At 39.0% G+C, this 19227-nt stretch overlaps 1 protein-coding gene across 16 annotated transcripts in view; it reads left to right on the forward strand.

The window, feature by feature from the left end:
• The window catches only part of ERC1 (ELKS/RAB6-interacting/CAST family member 1), a 484493-nt gene that overhangs the window by 121234 nt on the left and 344032 nt on the right, over positions 1–19227 (forward strand). For 8 of the 16 annotated variants that reach the window (XM_033116427.1, XM_033116435.1, XM_033116434.1 and 5 more), the window contains exons 4-7: positions 6136–6210; positions 10978–11133; positions 12383–12475; positions 15451–15618. In XM_033116427.1, the coding sequence (XP_032972318.1) occupies positions 6136–6210; positions 10978–11133; positions 12383–12475; positions 15451–15618 (492 nt within the window). The remainder of the gene's footprint in view (positions 1–6135; positions 6211–10977; positions 11134–12382; positions 12476–15450; positions 15619–19227) is intronic. The other 8 variants (XM_033116432.1, XM_033116433.1, XM_033116436.1 and 5 more) reach the window with 2 other exon arrangements.

Raw genomic sequence — 19227 nt, forward strand, 5'->3', positions numbered from 1 at the left:
ACGCTGCGTTGGCCTGAGCTGCAGGGAGGGCAGTGCCATGCTTAACAAGATGGGAAAGGCTCGTCTCTCCTCAGAGGAAGGAGGAGGAAATCAGGAGTTTTGTTTTGGATAAAGTAAGTTTGAGTTACCTGTTAGGCATCTAACAAGAAAGATCAAATGAACAATTGGCCATATGAGTCTTGAAATCATAGCAGAGGACAGGCCTAGAATAGAAATTCACTAGCATCTCCATTGAATTTTCAACAATTCAGTAGACTAGAGCATTTAGATGCAAAAGAGAAAAGGGTTTAGGACTGATCCCCTGGTCACTATACTATTTGAGGGTCTAATTTAGAAGGAAGAACCTGCAAAAAAACAAGGAAGGAGCAACTGGAAAGTCAGGAAGAAAAAGAGGCGAGTGTGGTGTCGTAACACGAGTAGTCACGAGAAGATGTGTAAATATAGGGAGTGGGCCATTGCTTTGAATGTCTCTGAGAGTTCCAGGAAGAGGAGGACAGAAATGTCTTCATTAGATTTGGCACCTGGAATTCACTGGTGCTCTTGATCAGTTGTTTGAACGGAGAGGTAGTGAAAACAGCCAGATTAGGCTGCTTTCCTGAGCAAAGGGATGTTGTAGCTCTGAAACATTTTAAATCAATTAAAACCAAAGTGCATGGGAAATGAAGGAGAACTTGCTAGCTGGTGTAGAGCAGCCGTTTCAGACTGCGGTACTTGTACACTTTGGAATTCACCCAGACTTTCCAGGGGTGTGTGGCCAGTTCTAGATTCTCAGCCTCCATCTCTTCTCACATTTGGCATTTTAGCTGGCTGAAAACATACCCGTGAGGCCTTCTTTCTTCTCCCCTTTCACTACTGAACTTGGCCCCTCTGACTCCTCCTCACTCTTCAGCTCTCACGTATTCCTTAGGAAACTTTCCAAGATCTCTAGAATTGATCCAGATCTCTCAAATGTTTCTCTTCTGGCGCTGTGGGCATTTTTCTTCATAACATTTTTCACATATGGATTATTCAGGTTTTTTAAAAAAATTTCATTTGACAAATATTTGAGTATACCATTGTGCTAAGTATTCTTCTGTGTGCTTAATATATATCAGAATGAAAAAAATATTTCTGAGATAGTTGTTATGTTTATCATAATAAGTAATATGCTCTTAGAAAGTGATAAATGCTAAGAAAAAGTAGAGCTTGGTTAGGGAGATTGGAAGTATGTGTCAGAGGGGAATTGCTATTTTAAATAGAATAATAAGAATGGGCCTCTCTGAGACTTTGACTTTTGAACAGACTTGAACAGTTAAGGGGAGAAGAGAGAGAGAGTCGAGCAGAGGAAACAGTGAGTGCAAAGGCCTTACGTCAGGAGCACGACTGCTGTGTTGAGGGAAACAAGGGAGGCTAGTGTGGCTGGCGACCAGGAGAGAAAAGTCAGAGGCGAAGCCAGGCAAGGAACGGGCCGATCCCAGCAGGCCTTGCAGGCCGTCATTGGGCCTGCAGCTTTCACTGCAAGGGAAATGAGGAGCTTTCGAAGGCTTCAGTCATATTTGACTTCTGTTTTAAAAAGATCATTTGAGCTGCCCTATTGTGAACAGGGAAATCAACTTTGGGAGACTGTTGCTGCCAGTATCATCCAGGCGAGAGATAATGGTGGCTCAGGTCATCGTGGCAGTGGAGGTGTAAGATGCGGTCAGTTTCTGGAGACATTTTGAAAATAGGATTTCCTGATGGTTTGGATGTGGTGTAAGAAGAATGAGACTCCCAAGTTTTTGGCCTAAACAACTGGGTGGACACACACTATGAATTGTGATGGGATGGATTATAAGTGTCTCTTTGGGTATGTTAACAGTGTGATATCTATCAGATGCACACACAAGTGTGGATTTATTTCAGCAGGGGGTAAAATGTGGGAGTTATTAAGTGTATGGTGCTGAGAGGTAGGAGAGCGGATGAGAACACCATGGGAATTAGTGAGCTGGAGAAGAGGACTGATGTCTGGGCCACTCCTGGGAGTTGGGCAGGAAAGGAACCAGTGAGGCAGGAGGGAAAATTTCAGCAGTGTCATGTCTTGGCGCCAAGGGAAGAGAGTATTCTAGGGAAGAGGGACTGAGTGACATGTCAAATGGGGCTCACAGATCAGGTGAGCTGAGGACTAAGGTGGAGTCGTGGGTTCTGGCAAAACGGAGGCCACTGGACACCATAACGAATGGTTTAGGTGATTATTTGATTAGAATCTGTTTTTTCATGGCAGACTAAAAGCTCCACTATAAAAGGGACCAAATTTATTATTCTCCCATTACATCTCCAAAACTTGGCCTAGTTCCTAGCATGAATAGATGAATAGATAGGTAGGTCCCAGAGTTTCTAGGCGGGCTGAAGAACTGGGTCAGAAGTTACATAGCCAAAAGCAGTGCCTGGAATCAGTCATGCTCCTTCATTGGTTTGGCGACGGGCAAGGCACAGCAGCTTCTGCTCCTGCCGTCCCTGGCACAGCGACCACCCGAAACTCTGCCATGCTCGAGCCTGGAAATTGGGCCAGCTGCTGCTCCTGCCACTCACTGCCAGAATCATCTCAAATGCTCATGTCGCCACTTCTTCATGTTATAAGATTCTGATTGAAAGTGAGTGATGTATGTGTCTGATTGGGGTGATGAGGTCATGTGTTTGGACTTGAACTGCAAGAAAGCCTGGGGAAACAAGTATGTGGCATTTTGAGCTTGTATTGTGGGATGTAGACTGTGCCTTAAAATGTGGAGTCCCCAACCATAGAAAGATCAAGTGTCACATGGCAAGAAAGAGTGATAGATGTCCACTACACGGCCAGAGAAATAGATTTTGCAGGTTATCCTTGGAGGGTAATAATTGAATGTGTGAGATTGGGGAAGAGCTCCTTGGATGGGAACCTGTGGGATTGGGCAGGGCTCCTTGGATGTTGCACGTGCAGGTGGTTCACTGGACCAAAGCCTCCTGCTGATGGAGCAGTTTGGGCCCCAAACTCCGCTCATGCTTCCTGGTGAAGCTGCATCGACCCCGGGGTGGTGCGTCTTCTAAATCATGTTAAGTTACCCTGTGGGCTAGTGGAGGCCTTCGGTTGAGGCTGTAGAATTGAGAAGAGTTCTAAGGACAGGAACATAGAAAATGTCTCTCTGTGGGTAGGATAGGGAAAAGGGCAGAGAACAAACATGTAAAGATAGGATAATTCTGTAATGGAGGCCAGTCAAAAATTTAAAAATGTTTCTCCCTTAAATGTTAAAAAAAAAGGTCAGCTACTAGGTGGTGTTCAGAGAGGATATAGACTGACAACAGCTATTAGGTTTAGAAACAAGGAGGTCTTTTATTAGATATTGCGGAGGGAGTGGTCCAGTAGAGTGGATCACTGAAGATGGAAACCAGCTGATAATTTATTCATTCATTTATTCATTCCTTCATCCAACAAAAGGAACGGGTGTGGAGGAGAAATAATTTTTAGTGGTTGCTTACATATCAGACGGTGTTTGAGGAATACAAAGGACACTTTTTGCTCTTTAAAGGGTTCACAGTCTGGTTTGTTAGAGAAGAAAATTATTTCAAATGTAACATAGTGTTACATAGTGTTAAAGGAGGGCTGTATCACATGATGTATGAAAAATAAGAAGAGGTGCACATACTTCAGCTTAGGAGTTAGGAGGTGGTTAAAAGATTCCCTTTTACCTAATTCTTAAAGGATTGGTGGTCATCGTTCTTCCTTCATTTGACATTCATTCTTTCAGCGTGTTTAAAGCACTTAGCGGAGTACCAGCTACTGTTCTAGGCACTTCAGATCCGTCAGTGATGAAACCAAGACCCTGGTCCTTGTGGGACGTACATTCTTATAGAGGAAAGTAGAAAATAAACAGAACACATAACAAGCAAACACAGCACATAATATGTTAGAGGATAAGTGCTGTAGGAAGAAGGAAAAGTAGAGGAAGGTAAGGGGGAAAGGACTTGTGGGTTCTTATTTGTCAGTTTTAAGTTGTAAAATAGAGTACGTTACACTTAGAACATTAAACATTCATTTTTTATGGAAAATTTCAAAACCTACACCAAAGTAGTGAGACTAGTATAATGAATTTTAATCTACTTATTATCACTCAGGTATTCTAGTTACCAAAATTTTGCCACACTTGCTTCATGTATCTTGTTTGTTTCTTCTTTTTTTCACCAAAGTTTTAAAGCCAAGTCTTCACCAAAGTTTTAAAGCCTGACATGACGCAGTTTACCTCTACAGATTTTAGCTTGCATCCCTGAAACACACGGACATTTCCTGCATAACCACAATGCGACTCTCACAACTAATAAACCTAATAACATAGAAGAGATATTTGAGCCAAGACTGGAAGGAGACCCACTCTTTGCCCATGAGCTGAGCAAAGAGTTTAGGCAGCAGGGACATCTCGTGGACAGGTGTCTCCCGAGGAACTGGCGTGTCTGAGGGATGGCAGGCGTGTGGTGTGGCTGCAGCAGAGTGACAGGGAAGAGTAGGAAGAGCTGGGCTGTCTCACGTAGGCCACTGAAGGGCCCGCGGCTCTACTTTGAGTCAGGTGGGCATGACAGAAGTTTGAGCAGAGGAGTGACAAGATCAAATTATGTTTAAAAGGGTCACTCTGAGCTCTCTGTTGAGAATCGACTGAGGGCGGGGGGAGTAAGATAAAGAATGGGGAGCCTGGTTAGGAGGTTGTATTGGATTAAAAGCTATTTTTTGTTAGTGGCTCACTCTAAATAGTAGCAGTGGAAATGGCAAGAAGTGCCTCAATTTTGGATATGTTTGAAGGTAGAGTTAACTGCATTTCCTGACTGGCTGTGGCTTGAAAGAGAGAGGAAGGTATTAAGACTCACTGGTTTTTGACCAGTGTAACTGGAAGGATGGAGCCGGTTTTGGGGCACCACCAAGAGTTTAGTCTTGGGCTGTAGAGTTTGAGGTATTTGTTAAACATACTAGTGGGCTATCTAGTTGTGTGTTTCAGGCTAGAGTTAGGGGAGAGGTAGCAGAAAGGGTAATGTATGTTAGTAGTGGTTTGCACCACAGTGTCAGCAGCCAGATGGGGACTGTGCGTGTTCAGAAATTGCTGGTCTTGAAACTGTTGAGTGTTTATAATTTAGAACTTGTGTCATTTCATTAGGACTGCTCCTTCAGGAAGAGGTAACCCAATGAAGTTTACAGTTCTATTTCCTGTTTCTCTCAAACCATTCTTCCTGGTCAGGCAAGAATGAATAAATTAGGTGAAAGGTTTATACATGCCTTTTATTATAGTTAGGTACTGTGCACGTGGAAAGTTCTGTTCTGCTTTGAAAGTACTGACTGATTAACTCAGAGACCTCCGTGCAATCCAACAATAGCCTGAGGTGTTCTGGTAACTTCCAGGTGATCCTTGAAGACCCTAATTGTGATACTAATTAATGGAAGTCAGTCGAAAGATTTAAAAATGTTCCTCCCTTAAATCTACTACCATCACCTTCTTCCTTCTACATCCTGAACTCACTAAAATTTGGATTAAAAAAAAACAGCCATTTTTTTTGACATTCTCTAAACATGAACTGCCTAGGGACCTTGTTCAGCACTTTTCTTTTTCTTCCTCCTTGTAGCCCCAGTGGAGAGAGATTTTCGTCCTAGGTAACTGCTGCTCCTCTGGGCGTGGATGCTGTGGAAAGGATGTCAGTGCTGATGCCTTCAGTAGCTTTGTGCGATGCAGACTGCTTGTGATCGCTTTTATTTCTCCTCTTAAAAAGGGAATATTTCTAAACTGCTTTCGGGATCATTTGGAGATCTGGTTAGATGTTTTAGAGGAAGATGCAGGTTATGTGGAAGATTGACACATCAACCAGGGATGTGCTGTAGTTTCAGCTGTTGTAGTAGCGGGGGTCTGTTTGACTAACTTTAAACAACTAGGTGTTCAGAGATTGGACCCTCCTGTGTTTCCTTAGCCGGAATGCAGTTGCGGGTTACCTGATACACAGAGAAAGTTTGGGGAGAAAGAAAGGGATCAGAGTGTCTCCCAAGGCTGCAGAATCTCCTTTGCACACAACCACTTCCTCTGCCTTCCCCTCCACTTGCCTCCCTCTTTTTTTTTTTTCTAATGAGAGTGAAAAGGAAGACACTTAACTCTCTTTTTTGCTTCTCTTGTATAGGAGATGCATCGGAGATTTGAGAATGCCCCTGATTCTGCTAAGACAAAAGCTCTGCAAACTGTTATTGAAATGAAGGTAAGTGAGAACAAAGAATCTTATGAGTCAGTTCACACATTTAAGAGATCATGTACTGTCATGTGTGAGTTTTAGAAAGTGGTATGTAATCATATTTCACTCATTTTGTAGATTGAAAAGAAGTAGACTTAGTGAAAACGACACTTAGAAAGAACTTCAGTTTCAGTTCCTTTTAGTTGTAGCACGTAACTCAAATTGGACCAAAAGGATTTTCCAAAATTTCTTTAATCAGCTATTCTCAGGCCTTTTGATCTCGGGACCCCTTTCTACTCTTAAATGACAGGCTCATTTCATTCATTTTTAAGAAAATGTCTGCTAAATATCAAGTCTGAGTAACCATAGTTTGTCTGTCAGTTGTTCTTTCTAGTAAAAATGATGTTCCACGAAAACAGTTCCTAATTCAACTTGCAACTCAGAGAAGCACACAAGTGCTATTCCTAGGACCAGCCATCGTTCTCAGTATGCCGTGGAAGTGCCTAGCTCTTTCTCGTTTCATCACACAGAATAGTAAACAGATGTGTGCTCAAGGGCTGAGATTTATTAAAAGTGATAAAGTAACCCAGGCCATTCCTAAGTGATGCAGTCTTCAAAACATTTCTTTCTCCTTGTTTCTGTGAGTGCCGACACTGAGGAATATAATGACTGCTACGGTTTCATGCCCCTGCCTGTTGCCCTGAGGCACAGCAGTTTGCCCACCGTTGCTTGTATACCTTTAGTGAAAATGTTAACACAGTTGAAAAGGCAAATAAAGTCATAGAATTTTTTACAAAATAGTTTTGGCTCTGCAGACATGTTGAAAGGGTCTGGGGACAACTCCGGGGTTCCACAGACCATACTTTGCAAACCTCTGCTTTAAGTTAATGAATAGTTAGAAAACTTGAGGCTGTCCGGTATGGCAGTTGGTGATGGAGAGCTTGCCTCCGAGTTAAATTCCCTGGATTCAGAATCTGGCTTTACTTAATCTACTGTATGACACAGAGCAAGTGACCTAACCTCTCTGTTACTCAATTTCTTTATCAATAAATGGCGATCATAACAGTATCCGTCCCGTAGGTTGTTCTGAAGTTTAGTTAGTTAAAAGAGTAAAACACCTGGCACGTAGTAAACATTCAGTCAGTGTTTGCTGCTGCTGCTGTTTTTACTTTTAACATGTTCTTTCTTTGAAAAGCTAAAAAGTTCTTACACATAGAACTGTTTTTAACTTCTTCACATCCCCTAAAATGTTTGACACTGTGTTTTGCATTGTGTACCTTCATTTAATATGTGTTGATATGACAAAATATTTAGTTTTTGGTATATGAATAGTTTTATATAAATAGGTGCTTCTCAAATGCAGTTGTGAGAACTGTTCTCTTCATTTGTATGATTTTCTCTAAAAACTTTGTTTATCTTGTGTACATCTTTATTCTCAATGAGGAAAGGATTTACCAAATTATAAATCAGTGGATTCTATATTTCACTAATTTGTAGTTAGACCATTAGAAGAACCTTTAAAAGGTTTAATTGAATGTTCATATTTCCCACAGGTTTATTTGTACATGTTATTTCCAGATCCCTATTGAAACCTAAGAATAGAACACTACATTCACAAAATTATTTACTTTCCTTTTGACAAAATGGGAAGTGTAATGGTATTAATTGATAGTGGGTCTATTTTAAGTTGTGTTAACCTTTAGCCATTCTGCTAAGAAGCAAGAGATGCTGACATTCTTGTGGCCCACTGGTATCAGGTGGATGTCATGCTGAAATCACTACTGAAATATTTGAGTTGCTGAGAGTGTGGCATGAGCTTGGGAGAATTATGAAGATCTAGAATAGTCTTTGGGGAAATGGGAAAGGAAGATGGTTGATAGGCAATAAAAGAGCCCAACAGTGTTCTTCCAGATGTAATTCTCCTCTTCCTCGCCCCCTCTCTTCCCTTCTTCCTCCATTCTCTCTCCTTCTCCCCTCCTTCCATCTTTTCCCTCTCTATCCCCTTTCCCCCTCTGCTTCTTCATCCCTTTTTCTCTTACTTTTTTTCTTTTCCCTTTGAACGAGCAGGGAAGAACTACTGTGGGTAGATATAGCAGGATTATTAGCAGGTAGATATAGCAGGGAGGCCAGTGAATCGAGGGTGATAGTGAAAGAGTAATTTGGGTGCTCAGTCCAGGAATATACCTGCATAGGAAGGCAAAGGTTTTAGAACGAATTGACAGGTTGGGAGGAAATATAAAAGTCAAGGAAGCAGCGATCTCTGTGAGGTTGAAGACCAGAAGATAATGAGAGTGATGGTGGTAGGCCTGGGAAGACAGTCCTGGGTAGTGAATAATCCAGAGTGTAGACCTATAGACGAGATAGTTAAAATGCACTGCAGGGGGAGGTCACCGGGATTAAGGACATGGAAGAATTTAGACATTGAAACGGTGGCATGAGGCATTTGAATGGAAGATGGAGGCATTTGAATGGAAGATGGATTGTAAGTCAAGTGCCAAAGACTTCTTAACACACCAGGAGTGACGAGGAGTCCCTGATGGCCTCAGTGAGGAGCACGGGGTGAAGAGGCGCGTGAGCTTTGAAGAAAGGGGCAGAGCATTGAGGAGCCAGGTGGCCCACACTTTCCTGATGCTTTGTGGTGCTGGGGGATTAGTGACCTTCACTGGAGAGAGTTCAGGGAAATTATATCCTTTGGGAAAGCCGTGTTTTACGTGGGATAGGGAGACTGTTTTTGAAAATAAGTTGAGGATTTGGAAATGTAACAAGGAGTTGAGGATTTCAGTAGGCTAAGTGGGATTGGCTGGTTAATGATGGAAGACCCAGTGCTGGGGCAGTACAGAGCAGTATCATGATAAGGAATTTATTTACTTAGTTATTACACATCCGAGGAGTAAAAAACCTCGTTGGAAGGACTCGTTGGAAGGCCGCAAATAAATGCGGCCTGAGTACTGGTTGAGTTGGTGCTAGAACAAGTCGAGCGTATCAGGTGTTAATTCTCTGCCCTGATTTCAGAGAGTAGCCTGGCAGGTTCTTTTTCTGGGCAGTCAGCACCTGCCTCATGGCTTTCAGAGCTGCAGTTATGGTCTCCTTTTTGGGGAGAACCTTTTATAGTGGGTGATTTGGCAGTGGGGGTGCTGATTTAGTCTAGAACTGCCTTTATCTGTATTGGGGTTAGGGGAGAAGAGGGCTCATGCTTGTTGCCATGGGCCTTGCAGGGGCTTTGCAGGGGCAGGACCTGTCTGTGTGATGTGCAGAGCTGGGGTTTCCAGCCCAAGGCTCTGCAAGTGTGGAGCACCAGTGGTGCTAGAGATGCACTCCCTCTGTTCTGTAAACCCCCTTCCATCGCCATCCAGGCTAAGGTTAGAGGTGAACCGCATTTCACTTCCTTCATTGCGGGTTAGTCACATGCATATGCCTAGAAATTTTGTCATTCTTGAGGGACTGCGTCCTTATAGTTCCAGGAAGATTTATAGTGACTCAAAAGTGACTTTTCAGATAGTGCCATTGAAGTAGTTTATTTATTTATGGGCCACGACATTGCCAGAGACCCACTAATTTGCAAAGAGTAAATAAAAATCCTGGCTTAGATTTAGAATGTCTCTGATTGTACTGATTCAGTACATTGAATTTTAAACCAAATGTAAGTTTAATTTGAATAGATTTGTAAAAGGAAATTTTTGTTGTGGTATTGTTAAAGGTAATGCAACGTAAGGCAGAGGAGTACAGACATGCCCTCCTCTTCCCCGAACCTAAAAATAGCTAGTCGTAGTCATCTCGTGAGAAATCCTTTAACTTTTATCTGTATTCTCTAAGAATTATGATAGCAAGGAAAGGCAATCAAGCAATTCTTGAGGTAAAGTGCAAAAGGAAATCATTCTCAAAATTAGTTCCTAAAGAAACGGTTTTTCTAAAATTCCAAATAAAATAAAGTTATATTTAATTCATGCTCTTTAAGGTCTTTATTTCTTAGGTGAATAAGCATATGCAGCTCTAGATATAAAAGTATCCATTTAATGGGGGAGCTTTTCTGTGATTGATAACATCTAAAGTAATCACTAGATACTGTGACAAACAAACCCAACAAATTGAATATAGAAGGATGTTCTTCGAAGAGGTGATATTTGTGGTGGTACCAAATTACAAGGACAGTGATTTTTTAAAAAATTATTATGAAATATTTCAAATGTATGGAGAAGTATAGAGAAAAAGTAAGATTATTAATAGGACAAATTGTAACTATCTTTTTTCCTTAAAACTGTAACTATTAATGTAATTATTCAACCCTTTGTTTTTCTGCCATGGGATGTTCTAAAACCTTTATTATTGTAAATACAGTTATACACATTATTGTATAAATCCTTGAAACCCTCTTACACGTCTGCCCACTCCTTCATGTGCAGAAATAAACCGTTTAGCGGTCACCAAGTAAAATAATAAAATATTATAGCTAGAAAAGATTTTACTGTTATTATTTTTAAAATTTTCAGTAGATATTTGTTGACTATAAAGTATAAAGAAACATTAATCAGTTTTCCACTGCTACTACTTTTTTGTTAATTCTCTCAACTTTAATTGAAAGGGTGCAGACTAGACTGGAGGAAGGGACAGAGGAAAAATCATGTTATACATATGGGTCCTCCTTCTCCCACCCCCAAATGGCCAGAAAGGATATATTTTAGAAGCGAGGCATCAATAGCTGGACAGCAATTTCCTGCATTCTTATCTTTGTTAAATTAACAGCTTCTCTGATTTTTTGTGTGAATACTTTAATGTCTAAATCTTCCATGTACTCAGGATTCCAAAATTTCCTCTATGGAGCGTGGGCTCCGGGACTTGGAAGAGGAAATTCAGATGCTGAAATCCAATGGTGCTTTGAGTACTGAAGAACGAGAGGAAGAAATGAAGCAAATGGAGGTCTATCGGAGCCATTCTAAATTTATGAAAAATAAGGTAAGGGTGTGTGATACTGTAATTTAAAAAAGGGGTTTGAGAGGTTGATGCATATTCCTACGTCCTTAGTGATGATGAAGACCTTCATACTGTTTTATCAGACTTCAGGAAAGAATACTTCTAAAATTATTCTTTTGAGTGGAACTTGCCCAGAATTAAACTCAGAATTACTGATGTTCTATAGCTATTTCAAGTTTTCACTTAAAATTACCTGGGTGAGGCTAAGTATGTATTACTACAGTTTAACATTTCATACTATAAGGACTTCTGAGATGATTTAGTAGAATTACAACCAGATGATTTCTTACTATGCGAGACCATCTAGTTCTCTACCTCGTGTGAAGTATTTTAAAGTCAAAACTGTAGGAGGTTGAATTCATCCCATCCTTTTTTCTGAAATACTTAAATCATTTTTTCCCTTCAAGTATAGTCCCATAAAGGGAAACCCTTTGCTTGCTTGGTCCCTTGGAGAAGATCCATTTGTATCAGGTTTACTGTTTCCTGTGTGCGCTTCAGGTGTATGTAAAGTAAAGGTGTTACTGGGTGTTACTGGGACATGCTGGCCTGTATTTATAAATTCAGTTGCAACATTCCTTCCTTAGATCTAAAGTCATCTGGTTTGATTCTATAAACTTTTTAGGCATATTGGAGGATTGAGTTCATTACATTTATCAATTTCACAGGCTTGTTCTGGTTTAATTAAAAGTCATAATTGTGATTATAAAATATTACCTAGAATATAAGTACCTCCCTCTCCCCCACCATATCCCAGTTGTATTAATTCACCAGTTTCTCAGAAGTGAACACTGTAAAGGAGTGATACAGTTATAACTCCCTGTCCAGTTTCTGGCTTCTTGCTGTGGTAATCATAGTTGGCATACAAATCTATAGAATATTCCTTTATTATTTTGAGAATCTGTTATCAGTGATGACTGCCAATTTCATGTTAATTTAAAACTTAAAAATTCACATGTGTAACTTTCCATTAGTTTGGATTTTTCACCCTGATTTGAGAACAAAATGTAGCACAGTGTGAGCTCTGCTTCCTATTTGCGGATGAGCACACTCCAGGCCATTTGAAACCCTGTGAAAATAGAGAAACCAGCTAGGGTCCTTTGAAGAGGGAATTAGGGGAACACATTTGATTGTATTCTATGTTCTTGTTATTTCCAGTTACTGCTCTGGCTCAAAGCAGATAATAAGACTTAAATTGACACGTAAGTGAAAAAGAATAACAATGTCGTGACAGGTAGAGCAACTGAAGGAGGAACTAAGTTCGAAAGAGGCTCAAGGGGAGGAGCTGAAAAAGAGAGCGGCTGGTCTTCAGGCTGAGGTCTTTGCCGTAAGATTCAACCGTGTGTGCAGGCTCCCACAGTGGGGCCTGCGAGCGCTGGCTTCCGGGTGGCTTCCACTTTCATTCTCTGCGGCTGGCAGCTTTGCCCAGTGTCGGCACTAACCAGCCCGCTCTGCTCTCTAACCAACTCTGCTCATCAGTTGGACCCTGTGTCACTTTGTGTGCAGTGAGCCCTCACACGTTCTGGAAATCCAGTACCTGGTTCCTTATTGCTGCTTTTGTCACTGGATGGGTGGTACTTCAAAGCTTGTTTTTCTCAACTCCTTTCCTGTTATGAGATACTTGTTGATTGATATGAATGGTAGTCTGTTTTTTCTTCTTAGTACAAAGAATATGCAGATGTCCTAGGTCCATCACCGAGTGTTTATTTGAATTTCTTGAGTAAATGCTTTACCTTCATATGTAGACACCATGTTTAAGTCCCCATTTAGTGATTTTGCAACAAATGTTACTTTCTTTAGAACAGATGTATAGAAAGTGATTAGCTTATTTCGAGTTATCTAGTAAATTAGAATTAGCATGAAACTTATTTAAAGTCTGTAAATCTAGTTCAGTCTTCTTTCTAAAGAACTTAAAATTCATTTCAAAATACAATAATAAAATAGCTGATACTTGAGCACTCATAAGCATTTTATAACCTACTATAAGATAAGTATGTTATCAACCCCAATGTATAGTTGAGCAAATGGGGATAACAGAGTGGTCCCCAGAGTGGGAAACACAGCAAGGAAGAGGCAGAGTTGGATTTTTATCTCTGCAGTCTGGTTCTGGAAGCCGAGCTGTAAGCTCAGCACTGCACTGGGCACATCTTTGTCACACAAGTCTCCGGGGAATAACTGCTTCTGAAAATAATGGTGCGATAAGACTGGAATGCAGCATAAAAACATACATGCTAATTTGGTGTGTTTGCTATTTATGGAGCACTTCATAGTGCAGATAAAAAGGGAGACATTTGGTCTGAAAGGGTCTAATTGGGCTTATGGTAATCATGCATTGCCCAGAGAAGTTGATCCGGAACTTCTCTTTGTTTTTCTTTGCTACTGTTCATTTGTTTTTGTGTCAAACAACAGGCTAAGCACATTCCATACATTATGTTATTTTTATCTCTAAACTTTACAGTGGCTCTGGTTTACTTTTTCCATATTACTGATTAGGAAACCAAGGCTTAGAGAGGTAAAATAATTACTCAAACACACACCCATTGCTCCTCACTTTTAAGCAAAATTTGTGCTTCCAGACTCTGCTCCCCATTTAGAATATTTTCTTTCCTTTCTCAGTCTTTATGGTCAATATAGCATTATTTGAAGATTATGTAATAATGTAGATGATGAGGAAACTGAGATTTTATATTTATTTTTGATCACCTGATTAGAGCTAGCTGGAAATTTGAATAACCTTTAAGCCACAGTCCTTTATTTAGCTGAGGAAGTGATAACACTTGGAACATTTCTCCTGAACATTCATTCATATAGCAAATGTGTTTTTAGTGCATTCTGTATGTTAAGGATGGAGTGTGTGTTTTTTGTTGGTAAAGGGATGTCATGAAAGACACTACACCGTTACAGTGTTAACTCCTGGTACTGATCTGTGCACCAGGAATGAAAATAATTGCCATTTACAATGATCTTCCACTGGTGTTCTTAGTGTCCTCAAGTACTTTGCGTGCAATGAGCACCCAGAAGTTTTTGTTGAATGAATAACTGTATCTATAAAAAGAGATTTCGTGCATGTGAGAAAAATGCTTGTGTTCTTGCTGAAACAGAAGAGTAAATTAGATATTTATTTTTAGTATTTTTTAAAAGTCTAATTTTAATTAGAGTAAACTTTATGGTATAATTCCTTATGGGAAATTGTTCTGAAAAGCTTTGTCCATTATACCCAAGGGTATTACAATTAAAATACTTTACATATATTGAACACAAAAAATATAAAGTACTTTTCGTTTCTTCAGCGATACTGAACTTACTGACTCTTGTCACAGTTATACGTCCAATAGTTAGTATCTTTTAGTGCACAGCTACCTTGTGAGGCAGTAACATAATGTCAAAGCAAATCTGATTTCTGTTAATTTGGCTTATACTGAGAATAAAAGATGTTAAAAAAATTCTTAAAAACACGGAAACGTAAAGGAGATGCTAGAAATAAATGTTTTCTAAATTAAGACCAGAGAAATTTACAGAAGAATGAATGGCCCCAGTTGATTTATGGATTACCGTGTCAGGGTAATTAAAATTCAGATTACACATGTAGATTCTACATAATGAGATTTATGCATTCTTTATTTAGGTCATCTTCATTTAGTTAGAATGACATGTTCTAGGTTATATAACTTTGTAAGTAGAATATTTTTTGAGGTCAGTACCCCTAACTCATCAATATCATGTGATTTTTTTAAAAGCACATATTTATAGTACTAGATAACACTAAAAGTGGCTTTTAAGATAAGGATTTTATATAAACTTTTGTTTGAGAACAAGAAAAAACTTAATGAAAAAATACAGCAGTGGCAGCTTCGAATTGAAATATCAACACTGTGAGGTTTCGTTTTTTCCTTCTGAATTGCATCTACACTAACCCTGCTTTATGTTATAAGGAATTCTGACTTTATCAAATGAAAACTTTTATCAGCGCAGTGTTGTTCATATGTTTACTGCCATTTCAATCTTTAATTGAATTGGGATTTTTCTCCCTCCATTCCTTTTGATTTCAAAAAATGTTTAGGAGATACAGTAAATGAAAACTGGAAATTTCCCTATTAGTCCAGTAAACTTTGTTTTTTTTTTTAGGGAGGGGTTGGTGGTGGTTATCTAAGATTAGATGCTGCAAAAAGATGAATGATGTCCTGTCATAAAGCTAATGCTGCCTTTCGTTTCATGTCTTGTGATTCAGATCTATTAAAGATCCAGATTAGAGGTGGTTGTTTCATTTCTTTTTTCCTTACAGCATTTTATTTTCTTCTTTAGATTGGTCAGGTGAAGCAGGAGTTGTCCAGGAAGGACACAGAACTACTAGCTCTGCAGACAAAGCTAGAAACGCTCACGAACCAGTTCTCAGACAGTAAGCAGCACATCGACGTCCTGAAGGAGTCCTTGACCGCGAAGGAGCAGAGGGCTGCCATCCTCCAGACCGAGGTACAGAGAACTCGGGGACGCGCAGCGGGTGATTGCTGGCACCTTTTCACATGTGTTACCTGTACTGGTTTGGTTATGCTTAGGTTGGGGAGGTAAGAATAATGTTATGATGAATTCTTTAGCAGTGTGATCCGTTATTGTACTAAAATATAACCATCTTGTTTTTGGGTCTAACAAATTTTAAAACTGGTGCAGTTTATTTATATTTTTAATACTTTGCACTTTCACTAAATCTGTACTTATAACTTTAAACTAACATGAAATTGAAACATAGTTATAAAAAAGAAATCTACATGAAGCTTTTGTTCTCACCCATGGTAACCCTTCCGGTCATGAATGGCAGCTTTGTAATCCTGTGTTTGGATTAGTAAGTGTTTTTAATTCTTGGTATTATCAATAACTTTAAGTAGGCAAATTGTGGAATCTAGAAATGTTCTAGATAGATCTCTTTTTGAACTACAGATCATTAGACAATGTGCCTTCATATCCTGTTTGAAAATAGTATTTTTAGAAATCTTAGATGATCTAGTCTTGTCAGCCCTGATTTCAGGCAGGAATACACCAAATAATTCCAGACAGTTGAGAATCCATCATATTTGTGATGAGAAGGAATTGATGATGCTACTTGAATTTATTGTCTTAATGTAAATATTTTTTAAAGATCTCAATGAAATAGGGAATTTAGGTAGGAAAGGGTAAGTCGTTCTGCTTTACAGAAGAAAAAAATGTATAATATGGATTCGTTTTTCCTTTTCTTTTAAAGAAACAGATCATAGATGAATAAGGGCATAGTTTGATGGAAAAAAGGAATGGGAAGTAAAAAGAATGCATACAAACATCATAGACCCAGAGCATCAGAATCTTTAAGTGAAGAGAAATAAGAAAATGACCAAAACTATTTCATGTACTATTTTCATACAGTTTGGAACTTTGTTGAAATTGAGAGATTTGGATGACTTATTTGTAACTTTCCTTACAATTTACTTTTTTTTTTTCTATTTTACTCATGTTTCATTTTATTGTGATATCAATTCCATTCTACCTCGAGGGATATTTTGGGTATAAATGAGACTCTGGCTCTAGAGTCACACTTATAAATAAGGGTTTTATATAAACTTACAGAGTTTGACCTTCAGCCTTACCACTCCCTACCCAGGTGCGTGATCCTGGGCGTGTTATTTCACCTCATCGTGCCTCACTTTACACATCTGTAAGATGAAGAGAGTAGGAGTGCCTACCTCATAGGGTTGTTAGGATTAAACCAGTTTATTTTTGCAAAAATTATTGTAAGTCTTGTAATAAATCCCCTAATATAGGTAAACTATTAAAATGTTAAGAGAACAGGGTTGGTTTTCTTTTCATGGGCATACATTTTATTTAGGAGATCTACTCTGTCATATTTTTATTAAGCTAAATGTATTTTTATTTAGGGAATTTCAAATGTACAATTATCTGGAAAATGTTACCTGTAAAGTTACTAATTTACGGCTCTATTAGAGTTTTTCACGTGACTGGTGTTCATGCAGTACTGCAAAAGGGTCAGAAGAGGGTGCCAGTGTTCTAGGCTTGAGCCTACTTCCGGGTTTGCTGCGGTGATAGTTTTGGATGAAGACGGCAGGTGTGCAAACCAGAGAACCAGGCAGTTTGTTAATGATAATGCAAACATTTAAAAACTTTTCACAGTCTAATAAATGACTTTGTCCTCTTGGCGTTCCATCCCTCTCTTTGTATTCCTTTCAAATAATGTTCTTAGTAGCTAGATCTCACACAGATGGGCTTGTGATTGGTTTCTTGTACCATAGAGAATAAAGACTGTATTTGTGGTCATTCTTGAATGGCTTTTAGGTTTGTTTTTATCCATTGTGGGAGCAATTGAATTTTAGTGATTACCTCGTAAATTACTAGGACAACTGCTCAAATGTTACTGTCTCATCTTAAAATATAACAGTATGAAAACTTTTTGAATTTGGGCTGATTAAATGAATGTACTATGTCTACTTATTAGCATTTACTTTTTTTTCTTAAATCACTCTGGTGACACTTGACAGGGTCACTTTTTCCAAAGCAACTTTCTCATGTTATAGCCCATAATAGGTAGTTTGAACGAGCCCTTTGAAACTTGTTATATATTTCGTAATTTGATCTTAATTGATTTTGTCTTCCTCTCTGCAGCTGTCCTAGACTTTGATCTAATTTTCAAATCATTGAATTAAGTACATATAAAAAAGAACATGGATCGAGGAAATTTTTTGTTTTTCCTTTTTATTAGTTTCAGGTGTACAAAGCAATGTAATAATAGTTAGACATTTAAACCCCTCATAAAGTGATAACGATAACGCGGAAATTTTTCTTTTTTTTAATTTTAAAATTCTTTAAGGCAAAAAGGGATATGGGGAAAGACCTGATTCCTGTTCAGGGTCCAGGGAATGTGACTCTCTCATCTTGGGCGATGTACAATCTACAGTATCTGTGGAATTGCTCCTATTTTATGAACATCTGTTTTAATCTGTTGACCTTCACAGAGAGGTCATCTGGATTTAGTAACATTGTGGTCAGAAGCATGGGCATTGGAGTCAACCTAGACTTGAAACACAACCCTCTATCTTTATTAGTTATGTGACCTTGGATGAGTTATTTTACCTCTTTACTAATCTGTAAATGAGCATAATAATAATACCAACTTCCTAACGGTAGTAGGGCTAGACTAGATGTATACTTATGTAACTCTCATCTGAATTTGGAGGGAAATATTAAATATCAATGGGTTAAAATTAAAAAAAAACTTTAGAGTTTACAAATATATATTTTAATTTGATCTGTATTGTTTCATTTAATCCTCAGAGTAATGGGATGGATTAGGCAAGACAAACACTGTTTTCTTGCTTTTATAGTTGAGAATTATGTAGGGTGTTTAATTAGCACATTGGCACTTGGGGCCAATCTCACTAGTAACCCAGGGACTTTCAATGATTGTAATGAGTTTTGGAATTTTTCGGTTTTATGCCCACTTTCTTGTTCCTAATATTAATGACATCTCATTGAATTTATTTTCTGGATGAGTTCTCATTGTGCAGAGCAGAGCTGACTTTATCAGTAAATTATAATAATTCTTACTGCCTCAGACTAATACTCTTTTTTCTTACTTCTCCAGGGCACTGAGGTTTGAAATTCTACTTACTATAGGTGGACATTATCATCAGTAGCTTCCTGACAGTTAGAGGAAGTGGGTCTTCATTCACAGCTGGATCAGGGCATCAGCATCCAGTGCAAAGTAAAGAACTCCCTAGTCTAGGATGCTCAGGCCCTGAAGCTTGGATGCTGTTGATTGACATGTACTGTCTGCTTGCATCCCCAGCCTGGTACCTCAGGATGCCAACCTCTTCTAGCTAGAGTTCTGACTTCCTCAGTGTACTGAGAGTTAGTAATACATTCTAAGGACCAGAGTGCAGTTTTAGAGATTATCTAGTCTTTCCATAATTTAAAAAAGTAGATACTATCCAACGTTGAATGCTTTCTGTGTACTGTGCAGGATGCATATATTTTTGTTCGTTTTCTGAGTTAATCCTCACAATAACCTTCTAAGAAATAAGAATTGTAACATTTTATAGA

The sequence above is a fragment of the Rhinolophus ferrumequinum genome, chromosome 10 (genome assembly GCF_004115265.2).
Source record: "Rhinolophus ferrumequinum isolate MPI-CBG mRhiFer1 chromosome 10, mRhiFer1_v1.p, whole genome shotgun sequence".
In the NCBI taxonomy this organism is placed as follows: Eukaryota; Metazoa; Chordata; class Mammalia; order Chiroptera; family Rhinolophidae; genus Rhinolophus; species Rhinolophus ferrumequinum.